Source organism: Oratosquilla oratoria, chromosome 43, assembly GCF_046742065.1.
Source record: "Oratosquilla oratoria isolate Oo_2021 chromosome 43, ASM4674206v1, whole genome shotgun sequence".
Lineage (NCBI taxonomy): Eukaryota > Metazoa > Arthropoda > Malacostraca > Stomatopoda > Squillidae > Oratosquilla > Oratosquilla oratoria.
Genome location: NC_134819.1, coordinates 18,419,366 through 18,440,472, shown reverse-complemented (window position 1 = coordinate 18,440,472; position 21,107 = coordinate 18,419,366). Strand labels below are relative to the sequence as shown.

The 21,107-nt window shown below is 39.8% G+C and overlaps 1 protein-coding gene across 2 annotated transcripts in view; it reads right to left on the bottom strand.

The window, feature by feature from the left end:
- Nucleotides 1-20,582, bottom strand: part of LOC143021944 (ras and EF-hand domain-containing protein-like) — a 54,595-nt gene extending 34,013 nt beyond the window's left edge. The window contains exons 1-5 of one of the 2 annotated variants that reach the window (XM_076179853.1): nucleotides 20,547-20,582; nucleotides 15,720-16,183; nucleotides 9,730-9,928; nucleotides 7,396-7,530; nucleotides 4,553-4,702 (exon numbers count right to left, since the gene is read on the bottom strand). In XM_076179853.1, the coding sequence (XP_076035968.1) occupies nucleotides 4,553-4,702; nucleotides 7,396-7,530; nucleotides 9,730-9,928; nucleotides 15,720-15,795 (560 nt within the window). In that variant the 5' untranslated portion in view covers nucleotides 15,796-16,183; nucleotides 20,547-20,582. Of the gene's footprint in view, nucleotides 1-4,552; nucleotides 4,703-7,395; nucleotides 7,531-9,729; nucleotides 9,929-15,719; nucleotides 16,184-20,319; nucleotides 20,481-20,546 lie in introns of those variants that run through there. The other variant, XM_076179852.1, reaches the window with a different exon arrangement.
- Between the last annotated feature and the right edge of the window lie 525 nt (nucleotides 20,583-21,107).

Sequence of the window (21,107 nt, the reverse complement as noted above, 5' to 3'; positions counted from 1 at the left end):
GTCATGCATGTATAGATTAAATAATGTGGGGGATAGAACTGAGCCCTGTGGTACTCTGTTCTTAATGTTTCTGATGTGCGATGATTGGCCATTATATGACACATGAGCATTCCTGCCTGCCAGATAATTGGCCAGCCATCTTTTGGTGTTATTGTGCATGTCTGTGTTATATATATTATTTGTTAGGTTGTGGCGGGGGATAGCATCAAAAGCTTTACTAATGTCCAATGTTATAAGAAGTGTTCTGTGGTGGGGCCTATCTGAATTGATGCCGTCTAAAATTCTTTGTGTGAGGTTTGTCAGAAGAGTGTTTGTGGAGTGTAGTGGCCTAAAACCGTGTTGTGAGTCAGCAAGGGGAATATATGGTGTGACAAGTTTAAGTATTAGGCGTTCAATGACTTTAGAGGGGGTGCAGAGAAGTGTGATTGGGCGGTGCGATGTTGGGATTGTTGGGTCTTTGTTCGGTTTTGGAATGGTGATTATTTTACCATGCTTCCAGATGTCGGGTATAGTGTTGTGTGAATAGCTGTAGTTTGCAATGTTTGTGAGTGCGTGTATACCTTGTGGTCCAATGTGTTTTAGGTGGATGTTGCTTATGTTATCAGGGCCACAGGCAGATGAGTGCTTGAGATTATGCATTATGAGTTTTGTCTGACTGTCTATGAAGGGTGTATAGTCTGAGTCTGTGGGGAAGTCTTTCTTACGTCGAATGGTGCGTCGGTCGTCAGGGTGAGATGTAAGATAGCTCGTCTGTGCAAAATGACGTATGAGTGCGTTTGCTTGTTGTCTGTTTGAGGGTAGATTATCTGTTGTTGTGATTATTGCTGCGTGAGAGCGTGTAGTGTTAGTGTTGGATAGTGTGATGCTGTTGAGTGTTTTGTACAATTTGCTGGTGTTTGTTTTGTGATCAAGTGTATTGATAAAGTTTTGCCAACTTTGTGTTTTTGTGTTCATGTATTTTATTGGCAATCACAGTGTTTAGTGTTTGTATTTGGTCTGCTATGTTTTGAGGGATAGGTGTGGGGGTATCATGTTTAAGTGTGTCACGTTGTCTGATTAGGCCTTGGATTTCTGGTGTGAAGTTGGGGTTGTGTGATTTTCTGTTGCCTCTAGGGATGTATCTCTTGTCTGCGTTTTGTATGATTGTATTAAAAGCGTGCACAGCATTGTTTATGTTTGTGATTGGTGTACTGTTAAGTGTTTCAAAATGTTGTTCTGTCTCTTCAGTAAAGGCTTCCCAGTTAGCTCTCTTGTAATTGGTGTAAGTGTGTCTGTGGCCAGCTGGGGTGCATCTTGTTTTGGTGGTGATGATGATTGGAAGGTGGTCAGAGCCAAGGGCTCCGACCACTCTCCATGATGTTGTTGGGGTTAGGCAGGGGGAGCAAAAGGTGATATCAGGAGAGGAGGGAGTGTAGAGGGCTTGGTATGGGATATGTGTATGATTATGCGTGTTGTTCATGATAGTCAATGAGTCGAATTGAGTCTGTATATCAAGCCCTCTGTCTGTGTCAGGGTTGTCGACAAACCAGGCAGACGACTTGGCGTTGAAGTCACCACCCATGATCAGGTTGGGGATTGAGGTTAGTTGGCTGAGTTGAGGTCTGAAGGTGTTTGGAACTGGGGGGGAATGTACATGTTAACTATTGTTAGTGTTGAATTGTTGCCTGTGCGGATACGAATGGATTGGGTTTCTGTTGTGTTATCTGTGGTAGGGAGGAGAATTTTGGTTGTGGCACTTGTGTCCACAAAACAGATGGAATGGTGGATCAGGGTGATGAGTCCACCGCCATTGCCGTCAGTCCGGTCTTGTCTGATGGTGGTGTAATTATGAAATGATGGTGTTTTGTGTGAGTGTCTTAATTTTGTTTCTTGTAAAATTGCAATGTGTATGTTGTGTTGTTTAAGAAAGTGTTCAAGTTCATGTTTTTTAGTGTTAATACCGTCAATGTTGTGTTGTAATATGTTGATGTTGTGTGTTTTGTATGTGTTGTATGTTGCCGTTTGGGGTTGAGGTTGGGGTGGTAGTGGGGAAGGTGTAGGATCTGGGTCAGAGGGGGGAAAGGAGAGATCGGGGACAAAGGAAGGGGAGTACTAATCGGGGGTATGGGCAAAGGGAAATTGGGAGTGGGTAAGGGTGTTGGCTGTGGTTGGGGAGGTGGGATTGGGTTACTGGAGGGCAGGTAGAACATGTCCAAGTGTTTGTGTATTGGTTTGTGTCAGCAAGTGTTGTACAAGTGAGGTGGGCCCAGTTTTTGCACATATTGCACTGAACTGAGCCCTTTGTCTGTCTGCTCGAAGTAATGGGTTTAGAGCATGTTGGGCATGTGTATTTTGTGGTGGGCCCAGGATTGCTCTCTACATCTCCGGCTAAAAGTAGAAGAAGAGGGGTGATCGCCGGAAAATGACCCCTCAGTGCAGAAAAAACGTAACATTGTGTGTTGGAAAAAAAGGATTGTGGTACTCCCCCAGGTAGGCGTAGCTCCTCCTTGGGGATCGGTGCCATCTGCGTAGAGCTGATGGCCAGGGGTGGTTGCTGCTGATTGGCCCCCAACTCTTGGGGTTGGGGGGTGGTCCCACGACGTAGACGTTGCAGCTCCAGGACCACCATTTATTGTAGTCTACTACTACCATACTTAAACTATTGTTCAGAAATTTGGGGTAATACTTATCAAACTAATCTTCAACGCATAATTACCTCTCAAAAAAGGGCACTGCGTATAATCTGCAATGTAGGTCGTTTGGAACATACAAATAATTTATTTAAAAAACTAAATCTACTCAAATTCAATGACTTAATAAAGTACAAAACTGCCATTGTTATGCACCAAATCTACAATAAACACATGAATCAAAACATATTGAAATTTTACTCAACTTACGAAACTCGCTATGCGACTAGGCAAACAAACGACTTCTTTAAAACTCAATACAGAACAACCAAAAAAAGCCAATGCTTATCTATTATAGGTGTTAACACATGGAATAAACTGGAAAAGGATTTACCTAAGACAAAATGTTTATCATCATTCAAACGATACTTAAAAAAGTCTTTAATCTATAAGTATTAGTATATTGAACACTTCAGGTCCATTTCATGGTTGTATTCATGGAGAAACTGTCATGCACTGCCCAAGTCTGCCGCTCTTTTTTTTCTATTCCAGCAGGTCACGGTGACCCAGATCTGCGCATTAAGCAATTATCGTCCCGTCAACAATCGACCTGACCTCTCACCTCTCACCTGACCCCCACAAGTTGCGATGCTCGCTCGTGCCCCCGATTTCTACGTGAGGTCGGAGTTAGCGGACGTCGTGACGCATGTCATTGTGTGTGTGTATATATGTATTGTATTCGTATTCACTTGGTCTTTGGATCACGTGTTGGACTCGTGATCGACAGCTATTTCCCTCCTGGAAGAGAGCTCAGAGCTCGTAGGTCCGATCTATGGGTAATGCTATGACCTTGCACACACACACACACCCCCAACTCCCCGCCCACGAGAGTTGGAGTAACACCCCTCAGCGCTGCGATACTGATATTATTTCAGCCCCGGGCGAGAGTCGAACCCGGACCTCCGTAGTGGCAGGCCAGAGCTCTAACCACAGCGCCATGAGAGGTGTATGCATGTATGTGTGTATATATGTGTGTAGATGTGTATGTACCATACTAACATGTAACAAAAATAAATAAATAAAAATCATTTTTTCCTTAAGGGAGAGCAACTCCCCATAAGCTTTGCTTCTCGCTCTCCCTTTTCAACTACCAATTTTGTAAAAAAAAATGTATATATGTATGTCTAATTGTATTTAATATTGTTGAATAAACCTATAATAAATAATAAATAAATAAATAAGGTAACAAGTACTGCCAAATTGATGGTGTAGCAATGGGATCTCCCTTGGAGTATTAATGGCAAACTTCTTCATGGGTTGCATAGAAGAAGTATTCAGCCATACAGAAAAAACAGATATTTACTGTCAATACAACAATAACATTTTTATAATAACAAAGAACAATGCAGATGCTATATACATATATATATATATATATATATATATATATATACACATTTTATGTACATATACAGGGCTCGACAAGGAAGTACGAATGGTTAGCGAGAATGAGTGATGAGGAGAATGAATGAGTCATAAATCAATAAATAAAAGCTCACTTTGTACCTCTAATACTTTGATGGGTGGCCTTTACGTGCAATGATCTCATGAAGGCGGTTTGGAATGAAAGTGGTGTACTTGGCAAGATGTGCAGGGGTTATACTAGCCCAGGATTGGCGAATGGCTGCCTCGAGCTTGGGCACAGAGCTTGTATCTTTACCCTGCAGGTCTTGTTTAATGTGGTTCCACAGGTTTTCTATTGGGTTTATGTCAGGACTATTGCCTGGCCAGTCTGCTATGTAAGGTATATGATAGTCTTTAAGCCACTGAGTAACACTACTCAGATTCCTGTGGAGAGTGTGTTTTACCTAAAATAGAGTCTTGCAAGAAACGTAGGAGAAGACACATGTTGTGAAAGACCTTGCCTACAGAAAAGAACTTACTTTTTGTAGACTTCCTCAAGGCCTTGGTTCTGCACGTGAAGGGTATGTAATTCCTGTAGAAGGGTGTTCATTATGCCTTCGATCCTTGCCACTAAGGCAGGAGATGACCCACAGTCCCGCAACTCAGAGCATAGCTCCCGTACGTCCAAGCTGCAAAATCAGAAAATAGAGATTGTTAATACCAAGGTTGCCACAAATTCCTAAGACAGCTCACGTCATTATTCCACTAAAGCAATTTAACACAAATAAGATGGTATAGGTCACTGATAAAGTGTAGTCCCAGAGGCAAGCACTAATTCAGACATTTGTTCCATAGATGTCGCTAAGATCAATTATATTTTGCATACAATTAATACCATGCACTTTCTTAAATGTGAGAGAAGAGGATTACACTATTTCAATATACAATGACAAGCACATATTCATTTGCCTGGTATTATGACATCACTGTGATAACGGCAAGTGAGCTCTTTTTTTTTTTTTTTTTTTTTTTTTTTTTTGCCTTCATCCCCTGTCAATAGATACCTATACAATTGAGCACAATATTTTTCTTTAAAATTCAGTCTGCTGAAAATCTTAAATTCATGGACATATAATTTAGATATCTTTATAAAGGAGCTCAGATTATCCATATGTGTATATATGAGATGCAAGGGGGGACGGAGAGGGGGGGTCGCCGATTAAATGAAGCGGCCTTGCTGTGGATGTGCTGTGTCTTGCGACACTGCTTCTGACCCAGGGCGGTGGGCAGGGTGCAGGGATGACCCGTCATCCAGGAGGTGCTCAGATGAGAGGGAGGGTGGGAGGGGTGTGGAGTGTATGTAGGGATGAAATGGGTGGGAGTGTTTTTATGCCTTTCCCTTTTTGGCTACCTCCCTTGTAAGGGGGAAAAAGCCTTGGTATATGTATGTATGTATGTATATATGAGATCTGCATTGTGATTTACATTAATCACAATCAATCCATCAATCAACCATTTCAAGTACACTGATGAAGAAAGGCTTTTCTCCTAGCATTCTATGAATTACACGACTACGACAACCTCTACTATGTTGTTCCTTCAAAATTCTCTTCTCTCCACTTTCTGCCTGGTCTCCTTTTTCCTTGTTTCCCATCTCACGGCCAGTCGCCCCACTAATTGACACACTTCCTCCATCATCCATCATTCTTTCCCACTAACTTTCCTGCTCTATTCCACTTCCTCTTTTTACAACCACCACAATAGCATTCATTCCAGTCAGCTCTCTCACCCAACATGTACTCTTCTTGTCTTTCAGCATTATTCCAAGCACTGATCTCACCATTCTCCTCTGCATTTTCTACACTTGCCTTCACCTTCATTGTCAGTTTCCAAGTCTGCACATTGTAGCTGGTATTGTACACTGATTGTAAACTATATGTTTCAGAAATATTGGTGCCTCTCATGGCTTCATATGTACTAATTTTTTTAATCAATTGTGATATGTCTTTTTACTTAATTCTGGACTAATGCCATCAGCAAATCTAAGGTGAATAAAATATTAACAATTATTCATTAAGCACAGAGATGTCAGTAAAAAAAAAAAAAAAAAAAAAAAAAAAAAAATATATATATATATATATATATATATATATATATATATATATATATATATAAAACATATAAATTGTAAACATGTAGGACATTTCCGCACCCACTATAAACGCGGACGGACAGTTAGTCCATGGGTACTACCTCTCCTCTCTCACCAGGAAGTCTCCACGTTCCCTTTGTTTCCCACCTTTATATTCTGCACCTTTGTATCTTTCACTATGTATTATTTGCACTGAAGATGTGACTACACAAAAGCGCTCTGCTTTAATAGTTTTTCTTCGTGGTCAACCTTGCATTTTTAAGAACACACGCTCCCAGTGTTTTTCCTGCATATATATATATATATATATATATATATATATATATATATATATATAGTTATATATGTATATATATATGTATATATATATATATATATATATATATATATATATGTTCACTGTAAACCCACTATCGGAGATATAATAATGGAAATAAAGAGAAACTGTATATTTCGACTACTATCTGTAGTCCTCTTCAGCAGAATGCTTACAGAAAGTTAAGATACTAGTTTATATAGGGTGGTGAGGTGGTACATAGAAGGGGGTGATGGGGGAAAGTGGGGGGACTCAGGTTACATGCCCTTGAAATGGCCGGGTCACGGAAGGACATTTAGGGCTATTTTGTCCGACCGCTCTTGACAATAATTTATATATAATATATATATATATATATATATATATATATACAGTATATATATATATATATATATATATATATATATATATACGGGCTGGGGTGGGGTGGTTTTGGGTGCCTGTTTGAAAAGGAAAAAGCATTCATGTACAGGGCCCCGACAAAGGGAGGGTAGGGGGGGGGGGGCAATGCCCCAGGGCATGTTTTTTTTTAGGGGGGGGCGGCACGGTTTTTTTTTTGGGGGGGGGCGGCACGTTTTTTTTTGGGGGGGGGCGGCACTTTTGGTGAAAAGAAGGTAAAACACATTCCTCCAATATACTTTTAATGCATGATTTATTTATCATGAGTTGTATATATGAGTGTGTGTATAAACGTTGTTTTGTGGAGGAATGCTACATGTGAATTGTGCTGGTGACCATCAGATGTGGAAGGTGGTGGTGGTATACGTGGTATTGTGTGTGTGGGGGTTGGGGGCACTTTTCGACTCGCCCCGGGGCGGCACTTACCCATGTCGAGTCCCTGGTCATGTGTAAGATATTTTGATTCAGAAACACACTAGCTACTTCACAAGATGTTAGTAAAAATAATGCACAACCTTTTGCCGGAGAACAAGCTCGAGTCAACCAGGTTGTAAGTGAGGTTGCTCCACGCCTGGTACACGCTTTCCCGGCGCCGAACCTCCTCTTCGCCCATCGGGCTCCTCCCTCGTGCCGCCGTTTCGTTTGGGTCCCTGACAAAATAGTTCAATTAATACATAGATAAGAAAATAACTTCGACAGAAGGGATGTTTCCTTAAAGACAACAACGGCAAAGAGAGAGGCGAGACATGAGAAGGAGGAAAGAGGCAGAGATAGATCGCATTGAAAAATAGAAAGGGGTTATGCGAGAAAACAGAAAGAGAAAGAGAGACAGTAAATTACCAAAGAAACGCAGAAAAAAGAGGAAAGAAATAGAGGGAGAGAGAAAGAAAGCCACGATAATAATTAGGAACATACCACCACCATCTTCAGAGACAAAATGAAGAGGTCGTGAGAAACAAATACATGTACAGACAGGTAAGCGTAAATACTGTCAGAGAAAAAGACTGCTATAGGCATTATAAGATTCATACTGAATTAGGTGCGAAGAAATACAGGTAAAGGCATATGTAAATTAAAACAACAGTATTACCCTTTTCTTAAGTTTCTTTTTAAAAAAAGAACAAGTGTGAGTCGGCACATCAAAATACAACGGAAAACAAATATTCATGGTGTAGCCATAATCAACATTTATAAATACGATCCTAATGGAACAGCTTAACTGTTTGAGCTGGTGGAAAAGAACAACCTATAAATAAATAATAAAAAAAAAAGGTTAAGAAGAAAGCCGTCAAGGTTTTCTTCACTTTCTTCTTTGGCGTCATCTTAAATTTCGTCATGTTGACGAAACCAAATATTTGTTATATCAGGATACAATCCTTTATGGGTATTGACTATATAAGATTATTGTGGTCAATACTAAAGACACTTTAATGGTATACAGCATTCTTTATGGCTGGAGCCCAATCAATGATGAATAATGAATCCCTATTAACTTTCTTCTCTACTACCTTCTTTAGATATTTATCATTCCTACGATCCCATTCCCTATTCCCGTAGCATCTTTTGGTGAGAAACAAGAATGTTGACATGTTCTCCTTAGATTTTTTAACAATATCGCCATTCATTTCTCAACTGATTTTTACAAAATTTAGCAGTCACATGTATCAAATGATAACGCATGGACTCAGATAATGCTGCTACAGGCTCCCTCCAGTATTCTCTGTAAAGTATGTTTGGCGTCCAGGCAACATTGGGTACTTGTGCAAGGAGAAATCGTATTACACTTTACCTCAAACGCCTGCGCGTGTACACCACAAACAGAATCACGCTTGTAAGCATAAATGGCCTCCACATAAATTCTCTTCTATTAAAATTCACTTATTTTCCTACTTTCAAACTGTATCTCATTTCAATTTACTTTTCATTGTTTTTCTGTTTATCTCTACTACTAAATATACAATTTGCCTACTTTTTGGTAAATTGGGTCAACGTTAGCCTCTTCCCTCTCATGCATAGCAAACTGCGACGAACGCTTTCACTGGCAACAGCCACTCTTCCGCTCACTAGCAGACTATCTTGAGGAGTTCCCACTACCCGGGCTGGAACAGTACCCGAGGGTTACCGCCACCAAGAGAGGTCTTGGCTAGAAAAGGGAGCTCAACCACGACATCGTGGAAATGCTGGACACGCTCATTGCAAACCCAAACCTGGAGATTTGGTGCAAGTTCAAGCTTACCACCCAGAACCGCTTCGATGCTACCGGTGCCAACAATTCTACCACGCCACTGTCGCCACCAGACCAAGTGCGCCGTCTGCAACAGTCCACGGTTGTCGGAGGAATGCTTCCAGCGGCACGGGGAAGAAACAGAAGTTACCCAGAGGCGTCCCAAATGCCAGGAGGAGTATAAGGTCTTGAGCCGAGGCAGATCATGGCAGAGGCCATCCCAACCCCTGTCCCCCAACCCACAAAAAGCGCCGAGATCCCCACCCAACATTGGGTCTCCAGTCTCATACCACCCTTGCTCCCCCCCCCCACCACCACCATCAGCGGTAGGCATTCCCGCCGTTGCTGCCTCCACTCCCTCCTCAGCTGCAGTAGCACCCCTGCAAGCGCAGTACACTTGCTCCTACACGAGCCCCTTCGCCAGACCGGTAACAATCCGCCCCTAACCCTTCCGTGACGAAGGTGAACATGTGAATGAAGTTTATCACCTCGATGGCAACTGCGTGCCGAAGTGTACCTGAATGACCGACACCACAGAGACGATTTCTGATGAAAGATTTCATGCAACCTCTGACCTAACAAGGTTTCCATTTGCACTTCACATCACTTAAAATTCTGCACTTACACTACAGAAAACCTCTTCTTCGCCTGCATTTCGGTAGAAGGCCGGAGGAATTCGCGGAAGCCGTGGGCAAAGTCCTCAAAATCGATCTGACCGTCGCCATCGTGGTCCAGGTCGGCGAAAATCACGTCCGAATCCTCCACACCAATACCAATGGTTCCGCACAGCTCCTGCAGCTCAGTCGCTACGATGAATCCTTTGCCTGGTTGGGTGTGGGCGTGCAAAGAGCAACATAAGATCAGGTCGTGATGAAGATTTATAGGAAGGGGGCATCTACTTACAGAATTAACATTTCCGGATTCTGCAAAGCAATCGGTCCTCTAAACGTTAGTTTCTGTAACTGCCATCTACTCACAAGGAATGTGAATACGTCTGAGCACATCCTAAGCAGCATCAGCCCTCACTAATTCACTGAACGAAAAACAGGACGTCAAATCATACTGATTAACTGGCTGATCGAAAATTGGAGGAAAAATAAATTGAAAGAGTTAGGCCTTAATATTATTTTACTATTATTTTCCACTCACCGGGGTTAGACCAAAGGGAAAGGGCATATTCGTAAAGATTCCAAGGATTATTATTACTATTTTTTAATTTGCAAGACTTCTGTCTTCAACTTTTTTCATAGCCGATCCAAATTATAGTACATTAAAAGTCCTACAATCCGAATCGCAATGGTGTAGGTTGTTTGGATAATTATTGATCTATTTTTCCGGGCTACAGGGTGGAACGTCAACACCGATGCGCATCATTGTTGTCTGACGACATTCAAGGCATCATGCATGCACTGGGATAAATATATAGACAATTATTGATGTGCATTGTTTCAATCTTCATCTATAATGTCTAGAAGTGTAGAACAGTAGTTACAGGCACGTTAATCTAGGTTCATAAGCAAGTCCAAGGCAGATAAAGCACCCGAGTGAAAATTCAAGTAGGTCCAGTGCGTAAGTTCAAAATAATATAAAAGTACTGTACTTTCCACTCAAAACTCTATCTCATGTCCAGTAATATAGTCCTCATAATTTACTCTGTTCACGAAGATTATTTTTACGTTCTCTCACTGTCCACATCTAGAATCTCAGGATTATCAGGTGACATTAGAGAATGCACTTCTTTAGGGCTACCTGTTTGCTCGACACCGTTACTGCCTCAAGTTTGTCTTCAGGATTTTCACATGCCACCTAGTGCATGGCCTAGAATAACTATTAGCTTGCGCAAGTTTTATGTAGAAGTCATTTCGCATGATGTGGAATTTAAAGACTTCAGCCCTGTTATAGTGGCTACTTTACTCAACATATTTGACAAAGGTGGTATAAGACCCATCGCTGTTCACTTAATTCAGTTTAGAAGGCGAAAAATCGAACGAACGTTTCATTAATCATGCAGGTTTGACTGGATCCGAAAACGCTGTGTAGCCTACATTACATACTATGAAAATGACAGGTACTATATTTTATTAATATAAAAAATAAAAATGGTTCGCCGATAATTTTCTTTTTTTATATACAAAAATATTATATATTACCCCGCCTCATAAAATTTGGACTATCGGTATTTTCGAAGTATCTGTGTTCGGATTATTGAACTTTTACTGTACTTTGTTGTTTCTGCAATGAATTTTGTAACAATACACTAAGAGAAGAGAGTGAAGACAAATTCTCATGAATATTCTCTGTTATAATGTTTTATTGAAAACTTATTTGAAAATATAACATGCACTTGTGAATGCCCTGGCCCTTGAAATCAAATCCAGTGGAGCATGCTCTGGATGAAAAATAAAGGGAGGGAAGAGGATTCGGACTCTCGGGTGAAAGGATGCATTTCGTATTATGAGCAAACTTTGTGTGAGACTTCAGGGTGACTTATCATGATTAGTTTTATAAGGACAACACATATAAGAGCAGAAAGACTATGCCGCATGTAAAAAAAAATGCAAACTGAATGCTAGAAAATGTTAAGGAAACAGAAGTGAGGGTGTGCTGAAAACTATAGCAAGGTCTTCCAGCATAAAGAATTAGGAAGTAATTGGCACTACCAGAAAGAAGCTAAATCTGAAAAGTACATGTTCTCTTCAGGCAAAAAATGAATTCTAAGCACAGGAATTTATGGCAAGCCATGCAGAAGAGCTAGGCTTATTAGGAAAGTGTTTTACACCAAAAATTAGTATAAATAACTTACATCAAAGGTTTGAGATCTCTGTTTTGCATGTGATGATAGCCAAGAGGAGGGATGATAGAGATACATTAATAATAATAATAACAACAACAACAATAATAATAATGATTATAATAATGATGATGATAAAGATAATAACAATACTACTACTACTACTACTACTACTACTACTACTACTACTACTACTACTACTACTACTAATAATAATAATAATAATAATAATAATAATAATAATAATAATAATTATAACAACAACAGTAATAATATTAGTAATGATAATTATAATAACAATAGTGATAATAATAATAGTAATTATGATAATGATATTTATAATATATAATAACAATAATACGTATACCAAGGTTTTTTTTCCCTTACAAGGGTGGTAGCCAAAGTCAAGTTATAATTCCACTCCCACCCATTTCATCCCAACCCATTCCACCCCTATCCATCACCCCTCCTTCCCTCGCTTTCATCTTGGCTCCTCCTGGATGACATCCCCTTCTTGCTCAACATCCATTTTACCCCGTCCATCTCATCCTCAGTCATCCCCTCATGTTCACTTCATCCACTCTTATTTTACTAATCTTTCTTCACTCATTCCCATGTATCCAAAATATACCAATACTCTTTCATCAACCCTATCTCCCAACTACTTTTACATCCCCGTTCTCCTACTCACCTCGTTTTTCATTCTATCCAACCTTGTAACCCCTACCATACTTCTTATATGCATTTAAACTCTTTCTTACTCTCTTATGTTCCATATCTCTGCACTATACAGTGCTGTTTTCACAATCAGCCCTTCATACAATCTCCTCTTAACATCCATTCTCAAATGTATATTTCTCATTACACTTTTTAATCACCCAGGGTATTTACTTGCTTCTCTCAAACTTCATTCTACCTCCACCTCCACTCCTGTCACATTCGCACCCAAGTATTTAAAGCCCACTTCCTCTGGCCTCTCTCCTTTAATACTCACTACCATGTTTTGGCCATCCTCTCCCCATGTATATATCATCACCTTACATTTACCCACTTTACCTTTAACTTTCTTCTCTTGCATACCCTCCTAATCTCCGTTACTAACTTCCTCCACCCCCCACTGATTCTGCCACTAGCGCAGTGTCATCAACTTCCCACTTTTTTCATTTTTTTTTAACCATCTCCAGTCCACCTGCTCATTATTTTGCCTTTTAACCCCTGCACCACCCCATCCATGTGTATATTGAACAGCCATGGCGACATAATACTTCCCTGGCAGTCCTACCTTTGCCTCAAACCACTTGCTGTCTCCATTTCTAATTCTAACACAGGCTCTATTACTCTCCCATTGTACACATCACCTTATATTTACCCACATTTATTTTCAACTTCCTTCTTTCATACTCCTTCCCAAATGATGTCACTAACTTCCTTAATCCCTCCTCCGATCCTGCTACAAGCGCACTGTCGTCAGCAAACAACAACTGGCTTTTCTCCCTTTTTTTCAATTTTCTTGAACCATCTCCAATCCCTAGCCCATTACCTTTACAATTACCTCTCGCACCACCCCATCTATTTATGAATTGAACAGACATAGTAATATGACGCATCCCTGTCAAAGTGCCACCTTTACCTCAAACCACTTACTCTCTCCATTTCTAATTCTAACACAGGCTCTGTTACTCTCGTAAAAATTCTCGACTGCTCTTAACAGTTTTCCTCCTATTCCATATATCTGCAATACCTCCCACAGTACCTTCCTGTCTACCCTGTCATATGCATTTTCCAGATCCATAAAGGTCCCCTTCCCCCCAAAAAAAAACTGATCCATGCAACCCCTTCCTTTCTTAAACCCGCATTGTTCCTCACCAATCACTCTCTCTGTTCCTCTCCTAATCCTCTCAATCAAAACCTATCCGTAAGTCTTCCCCACTACACGTAACAAACTGATCTCTCTGAAACTACTACACTCACATTTGTCCCATTTTCACTTTATAAAGCAGAACTATACAGGCACTCCTTCAGCCCTCCGGCACTCTTCCCTCTTTTAGACCAAGATTTAACAACCTCACCAACCAGTCCACCATCACTATACCTTTTTTTCTTTTTTTTCTTTTTAGATATTATGTATGACATCAATCCAACCGGGTGCCTTACCTGCTCTCATCATTTATAATATAACTGCATTCACCTCATCTTTCCTTATTTATTTCCCACTTTCCTCATTCACTGTCATTTTCTTAGCGCCTCCCACTGCATAATAATAATAATAAAAATGATAATAATAATAACAATAATAATAATAATAATAATAATAATAATAATAATTACAATAATAACACTAATAATAACAACTGTAATAATAACAATAACGATAATGGTAATAGTAATGATGAGAATAATAGTAATAATGATAATGATACGGTTTAACGTCACAAATTTTTCGTTTTTTGAGCCAGGTTTGTCTCTTTTTCCTTCTCAAGTTTATTCTTCAGATCGTGTCATCTAGCTTCAGGCGAGGAAATGAAGTCTCTAAATCTTTCCAACTCTGTAAGAATTTCATTTACCCCCATGGCAGAATATCTAACTCGATTACAAAGGATTACAAAGGCGGAGCATGCCGACAGGAGACCTTTTGGTCCATATCTAGGTCGGATGCGAAAAAGAATCATAATGATAATAAATGAATAAATAAAAAACTATTATAATGTAGATAACAAATAAAATACATAAATAAATGCATAGTTATAGTTAAATGATAAACAAACAGGTAAATAGTAAATAGTAGTAAATTGACATATAACTAATAATAGATGAGAATCAAACAGACAAATGATAACAAAACAAAAACAATTAATATAAAATAAATGATAGTCATTACAGCATCTTGCTTAGGTGTTTATCTAAATAATTCTTAAAGCTTCGAACTGAACTACATTGCATTGCCTCTGCAAGAAGTTTATTCCATTTATTAACTACACGGTTGGCGAAGTTGTTTCTACCCACTTCCAAATTGAATTTTATTTTCTGTACTATATTAATTAGTTTTTCCATTTGAGTTACCTTTATGGGTGTGAAACCTTCGAAATCATTCATTATTATAATAGTGTAGATCTAGCAACGAAAGACAACAACTTGTGATGTAAACAAAACTAGATATTAAATCTTATCTTTCTGTGTTTTCTATCGTGAGCGACTTCAGAGACGAAGGCCTTCCTCTCTTCAAAAGCTGAAATCAGCGACGTTTTGGCTCTACTGTGACCCTGAATACCTTTGTTTTCCTCCTGTCTATTCAATCTGCACAATATTTTGATTTAGCTTTGCTTGATAGGCAAATCTAGTGCGTCGATTCGCGTCACCGTCGTCGCGTCGTGACGATCACTAATTTTACTCCTTGACTACATCCTAAAGTTGGAACCAGAAATATTTTGCCCCTTTTGTGACCCTGAAATAGCGCTGGTTCCTTCTGCTCACTCAATTATTAGATATATCACTCTGGATTTGCCTATTGGAGGCAATTCGTTGAGCGTCGCGTAGCGTCGAGTCGCCGCGTCCGCCGACTATGAAGTGTGTGGACGTGTGTATACGGAAAGGAACAACGCTCGTTGGGTCCTGTCTCCTATTCTCTAATTTTCTAACATGACTAGACTCAAATTCATGTGTGTGTGTTTGTGCATGCATATATACAATATATATATATATATATATATATATATATGTGTGTGTGTGTGTGTGTGTGTGTGTGTATGCGTGTGTGTGTGTGTGTGTAATGTTCATAGGTATGATGCAGAACCAAAGAAAAAAAAACAAGAATATAAATTTCTAACCGGTGCGGTCACAGGCTTCAAATAGCTGCTGGAGTTGTCCGTCGCTCACGCCAGTGTGAGAGGAACATGTAGACATTGTTAGTGACTGGAAGGCACAGCAGAACACAAGGAAGTTAAATATATATATAGATTTGTGTTTGACACAGGTCCGCGGAGGCTCAGCCAGCAGGGACACCTTGGATCTTTCAGTTCCCTTGTGATGATATTTCCTTATATTTCTATTTTCATACACCACTGTTTTTCAGTTAATCGTAAACTGTCTAACGTTTGCCATTCCACTGACAATCACTCAGTTAAAGTCTAATTCAGACAATTTGTTCACAAGTTCAAATGTTTGCAAGTTGAATTCACCATGATGTCAAGGGATTTACTTTTTTTCTGACATGTAGCACCCCTTGAGTAAACTTTGAAGATATACAACAAATTTAAGCGTCTCACTATTCGTAAGCACAATTTCTATTATTCTGTAATAAATTATAACAGATTAAGATACACTGAAAAACAAACTCACACACAAAATATGTTGTCCTACATTTGCAATAAACTAAAAAAAATTTTTATCAGGCATCAAGAGAAGTTATCTGTTAGAAGATTTTTACTCCATTTAAAATAATTTTGTGTGAGGATGTTTAGCACTACGTTTTCCCCCCTCAAGACCCCCAAAATGTTGTTAGAAATGTATTCAAATTTATATGCATGCAAGTTAGTGTACTTTGATAGCAGTTTCCGACGTGAGCAGTATTACAACACTTATAATATTTTTTCAGAAGAATTGGGTTCCTATGCGAATGTAGTTCTCCTCTTTTCCCTCTTACAATAAGACAAACAACGTGGAGTCTATGAGACATTTCGTCATTAAAAAGTATGTGTATGTATACATAACAGTATGGGGACACACAGATAAATTGAGGGGCTCCCCAGTGTAGGTGCACTCCATGTGCTACTTAGAAGACAGCACGAATGCCTTTTTGTTCATTGTTCTGAGTACCGGCAGTTACTCGCCCTGTACCCTCAAATTAAGACGAACTTCAAAGTAGTTTTTATGAGAGGGGCACTGCGTCCTCATGGTGTCAGCCTCCTGGATGATCTTAACTACATTTGTGGGGCGATAGGCAAAACTCCAGCGTACTTTGCACAGGTACGCCGAGACAACATTTCCTTCCATTGAATGGATCAAGAGGGATTCGATGTTTGTTTTCGTAATAAGACATTTGAGATTGAAGAAGTTGGGATTCGTTCCCCAAACTGTTGTTTCCATCCCAGAGCGAGTGAGTTAAAGCAATCCTGCACATTAGGAAGGGTGTCTTTGACTCCTTTAGAGAAAGGAACAGTAATCTCAATAACCTAAGGAGAAAGAATGAAGGCATCGAGTTCGTAGATCCTTATCACTTTCCATGACTGGGTGTGCTTAAGTGGACACTAGGATCTAAGACCTTCAAGTTAGGATTAAATTTGCTTTATTTTTGCCCCTTCAGGTGCGAAGGTGGTAGAGCACATTAAGATCAGGCAATGTCTGTTCTGTTGTTATGGCCTTACCACCTTTTCCGATTGTACTCTACCACAAATTTCTCCAGGTATTCCAAATGCAGGTCAACGGGGCACAACTATGCTTTGTGCAGAGTTCATGAGAACGAGCGTACTCTACGGAGGAAGACATGGTGTCTTCTCCTACTCTTTTCCAGAGAAGCTGAAGGCAACAGGTATTGTTCGTCCTGCACACAGTCCACTGGCGACTCCCTCCCTGCAGTCAGCTCCCTCCTGCCTTTTAAGCTTTCTGGTCCCACTCTCCATCCTCAACACCAGGCAACAACCAACACCCGAACCTAGCTCCTTCCCATTCCCAACCCTACACCACCACCTTTCTTCCCTGTACCAATCTCACTCCTCTCCAAACCCCCGAGGCATAGAGGAAGCAAGATCTCCTGCCGAGACAAATTTGTTGCCTTTCTAATGGCACAGAGTGTGACTTGTCACAAAGGAAACACATGTTTGCATTTAGAATGATCTACCCTCTTTTGCTCATGTCCAAGAACAAATACAAGGTCCAAGAAGTTCTCACGGCAACACTAACACATTTGGGTGTCTGCCCTCACCCTCCCCTCCCGCATCTATTGCCTGCAGAGCCAACTGTCTTTCTCTCCCCACCAGGCTTCTGTCTTTGCCCGGCACTCTCTTCCTCCCCCCAAACTTTCGCCAGAGAGGCTGAACAGGAGTCCTACCTAAGGACGTTGCATTCTAAATCCAGGGATTACAATCCTAAAAGCACTGTCCCTGCATTGGGCGCTCGTGTTCCCCAATCCTCAACTCTCATTGCTCCTCACACAAGACAGCCAAGTACTTCGGTGTGTCCCTCCACCGTCTGCCAGTGCCATGAGTCATATCATCTCTGGTAGGTCAAGGTCGAACGTAACTACATTCATGAAGAAGACGCTGCGGAGCATAATCTCATAATTATGGATGGCAGGACGGACATACTATCATGGCATTGCCCAATCCAATGGACGTGTGTCCAACCTAGACCCACTGTACACACACACACCTCGCCGCTCTTTTAATGAACATTAAGACTTGCTCAGATCAACTATTTCAAGGAGATGATGCATTTTCGGTTCAATGAAATTTTTATAGTTTTGGGCCAAATATGTAGCATTTTAAAGTAAGGCTTATTAGCTTCCATTTGGTACATAAAGTATTTAGATTGCACATACAGTATATTGACAAAGTTATTATTACATGGCAAGTTAGGTGCCATTTTGTATGTGACGTGGATACAAATGAAAATTACGTTTTTCGATGTTTTATGACAACTATCACTGAAATCTGGAAAATATGACCTGTTTATAAAATAAGTTTATTGTTTTTCATACACATATGCATTGTATTGTATAATAAGGTCAAAAAATAAACTAATGGATTTTTTTTCTTCTTTCTTAAAATATGCCAACTCTGAATCTCAGGATTTTTTCTTCTGGTACCAGCTATTTTTGGAATCTAGATATACTAAGTTTTCCAATGATTCCAAACTTACAGAGTCGTGTGGGGAAGGGGGTGGGGGTACACCTGGGACTAATCTGGAACATGACCTACAACGGAAATGGGTGACGGATGGGAGTGGGATAGGTAGGGGTGGGTGGGTGGTTGCCTGGCTACCTCCTCCCTAATGTAAATATGGAAGAAGTCTATTGGTATATAGATAGACAGATGATTCATATTTTGATCAATGAGGTGTAGTCATACAACTTTACAATATTTTTTTTTAGGTAACTGCGATTCATTACTAAGTACACTTTGGCTCCCTCTGCCTGACGCTATAGCATCTTTAGGGAAACCGTTCTTATAGGATGTATCTGTGTTCAAAAGGTGCTCCTGAGTCCTCGCAAGTACAACATCGATTTATGTTAGAAATCGCAGCATACTACGTCGCTCAAAACTAACTCACCTTACATTTTGCTGATCTATTACATTTTTATGATCAGTTCCCCACCTTCTGTGTTTCAACTTCGTAATCTTTTATTATTACATATTTCTAGGCTATTTTTCGTAGACAGACACATTCCGGAAGTTTCATCTAGAGGTATACCATGCAGAATTCTAGGGTATAGATATATTCGTGTCGCATTCGTTTTTCTACATTATCCACTGCATTCTCCGTGAAAAAGTTGTTTCGCCCCTTCTCACAATAGCTCTGACGCAACATTAGCCATACTTCTTGTAATATAATATTCCTGTATGTTTTCTGAGTACTTGATATTACCCACGATCACTCAAATTATTTTTTCAATAACTTACATCAAAATAAGCCACGGAAAACCTCAGAATCAGTTAAAATTTGATAATCACTTTAAAGATAAAATTTGATAAAAAAAAAAGTTAGAAATATCCACTTTGGGAACAATTCCTTTGGGTATCACGTCACTATTCGAGGAGTCACTAACATGATAATAAAGTGAACAATTAATGGATATATTTCTTGGTTCGTCCCATCTTCTTTGTCGAGAAAGGTCACTACATAGGACTAGTAAATGGATCAGAAAGAATGTTCCCTCTAATGTTTTGTTATAAGCGAGCGCAGAAATTTACTTGTGTGCAAAATTTGCCTACTTTGCAGAGTACGCGTGTAACCATGCTGACTGCTGGACACATTGTGGACGATCTCAAAACTACATGTGAAATTGTTCATTTACATTTCAAATGTCATTTACAGATTCTCAAAATCATACTTTTAAAATGAACTGTTATGAAAATATAGATTAGTTTCTTTAAATTAAAAAATACAAATTCATCAATAACATTGTGTGCGCACATTTTTGTTTTCCTTTGTGCGCTAGTTGTCGTGTGCGCGTGCACATGCTTAGAGGGAACATTTAGTCAGAAACCACAAAAGGAGTTTAGAGGCACTTAATTGGTCTTTCTTTACATGAGGTATAAAACTAAAGACCGATATTGAATCATTTCCTTGTATGACTATTTTATAGAACACATAATGTATCGTTTCACTTCATTATATTTTCATCGAATATTTCACTTCATTTATTCTAGACAGTCACAGCCACGGGAACTTGTTTGATTAGAAGAACTTTATAAAAATTATTGGCGTCACCTCTTCCTGGTGAGTTTGTAACGAACTGACAACCTCCAGCTGCGACGATGGCCGAGAGCACCGTCCCGCACAGGTGTTCACACACTTCTTAGAGGCCTTGACCAACATACTTTAGCTACTGTGAATCACCCTTCTTGTACAGTGCCCATCACGACTCCAAAATATGCAATTATCTTTGGTATAGGAACTTTGAATCAGCTATGGGACGTATAACCTCTCTATGATACCGATAAGGACCGACGATGAATTGCCTCCGACCTCGGTCTGGTATCAAGCGCAGTTAGCTGCTGTTGGTGCATCAAAGATATGCGTGACGACTGGATGTAATCGTCACTTTAACGTTTTTGGTTTTTATAGCATTTACTTAATTATTAATTTTGAAAATATGTAAGATTAGAACAAATCAATGCAGCCTGAAATGCGCACGACACGTTATTTTTTTCATTTCAGGGACGAAATCTAGCAATTATGGTTGAGATTACGGCATTGATCGTGCTCTCACTCCACTCACTACGGTGACGCATCATTGGGGGAAATATCTGGCGTTAGCCAGAGAAAAATCATGAAATTCTTTAACACGATAACTTTTGTCGTTGAACTTGTGTTAACCATAACAAAATCCGTGTAGAATACAGAACATATCAAAGCTGAATGAAGTACTTAACCAGAGCACATTCACTCAGGTGTGTCATCGATGTGAAAGAATTAATTGAGTTAATCAACCCCCTTGCTTCCGTGACAAATCTTCACTTACAAGAATCGCCTGACAGCGGCCATTGAGAGCTCAC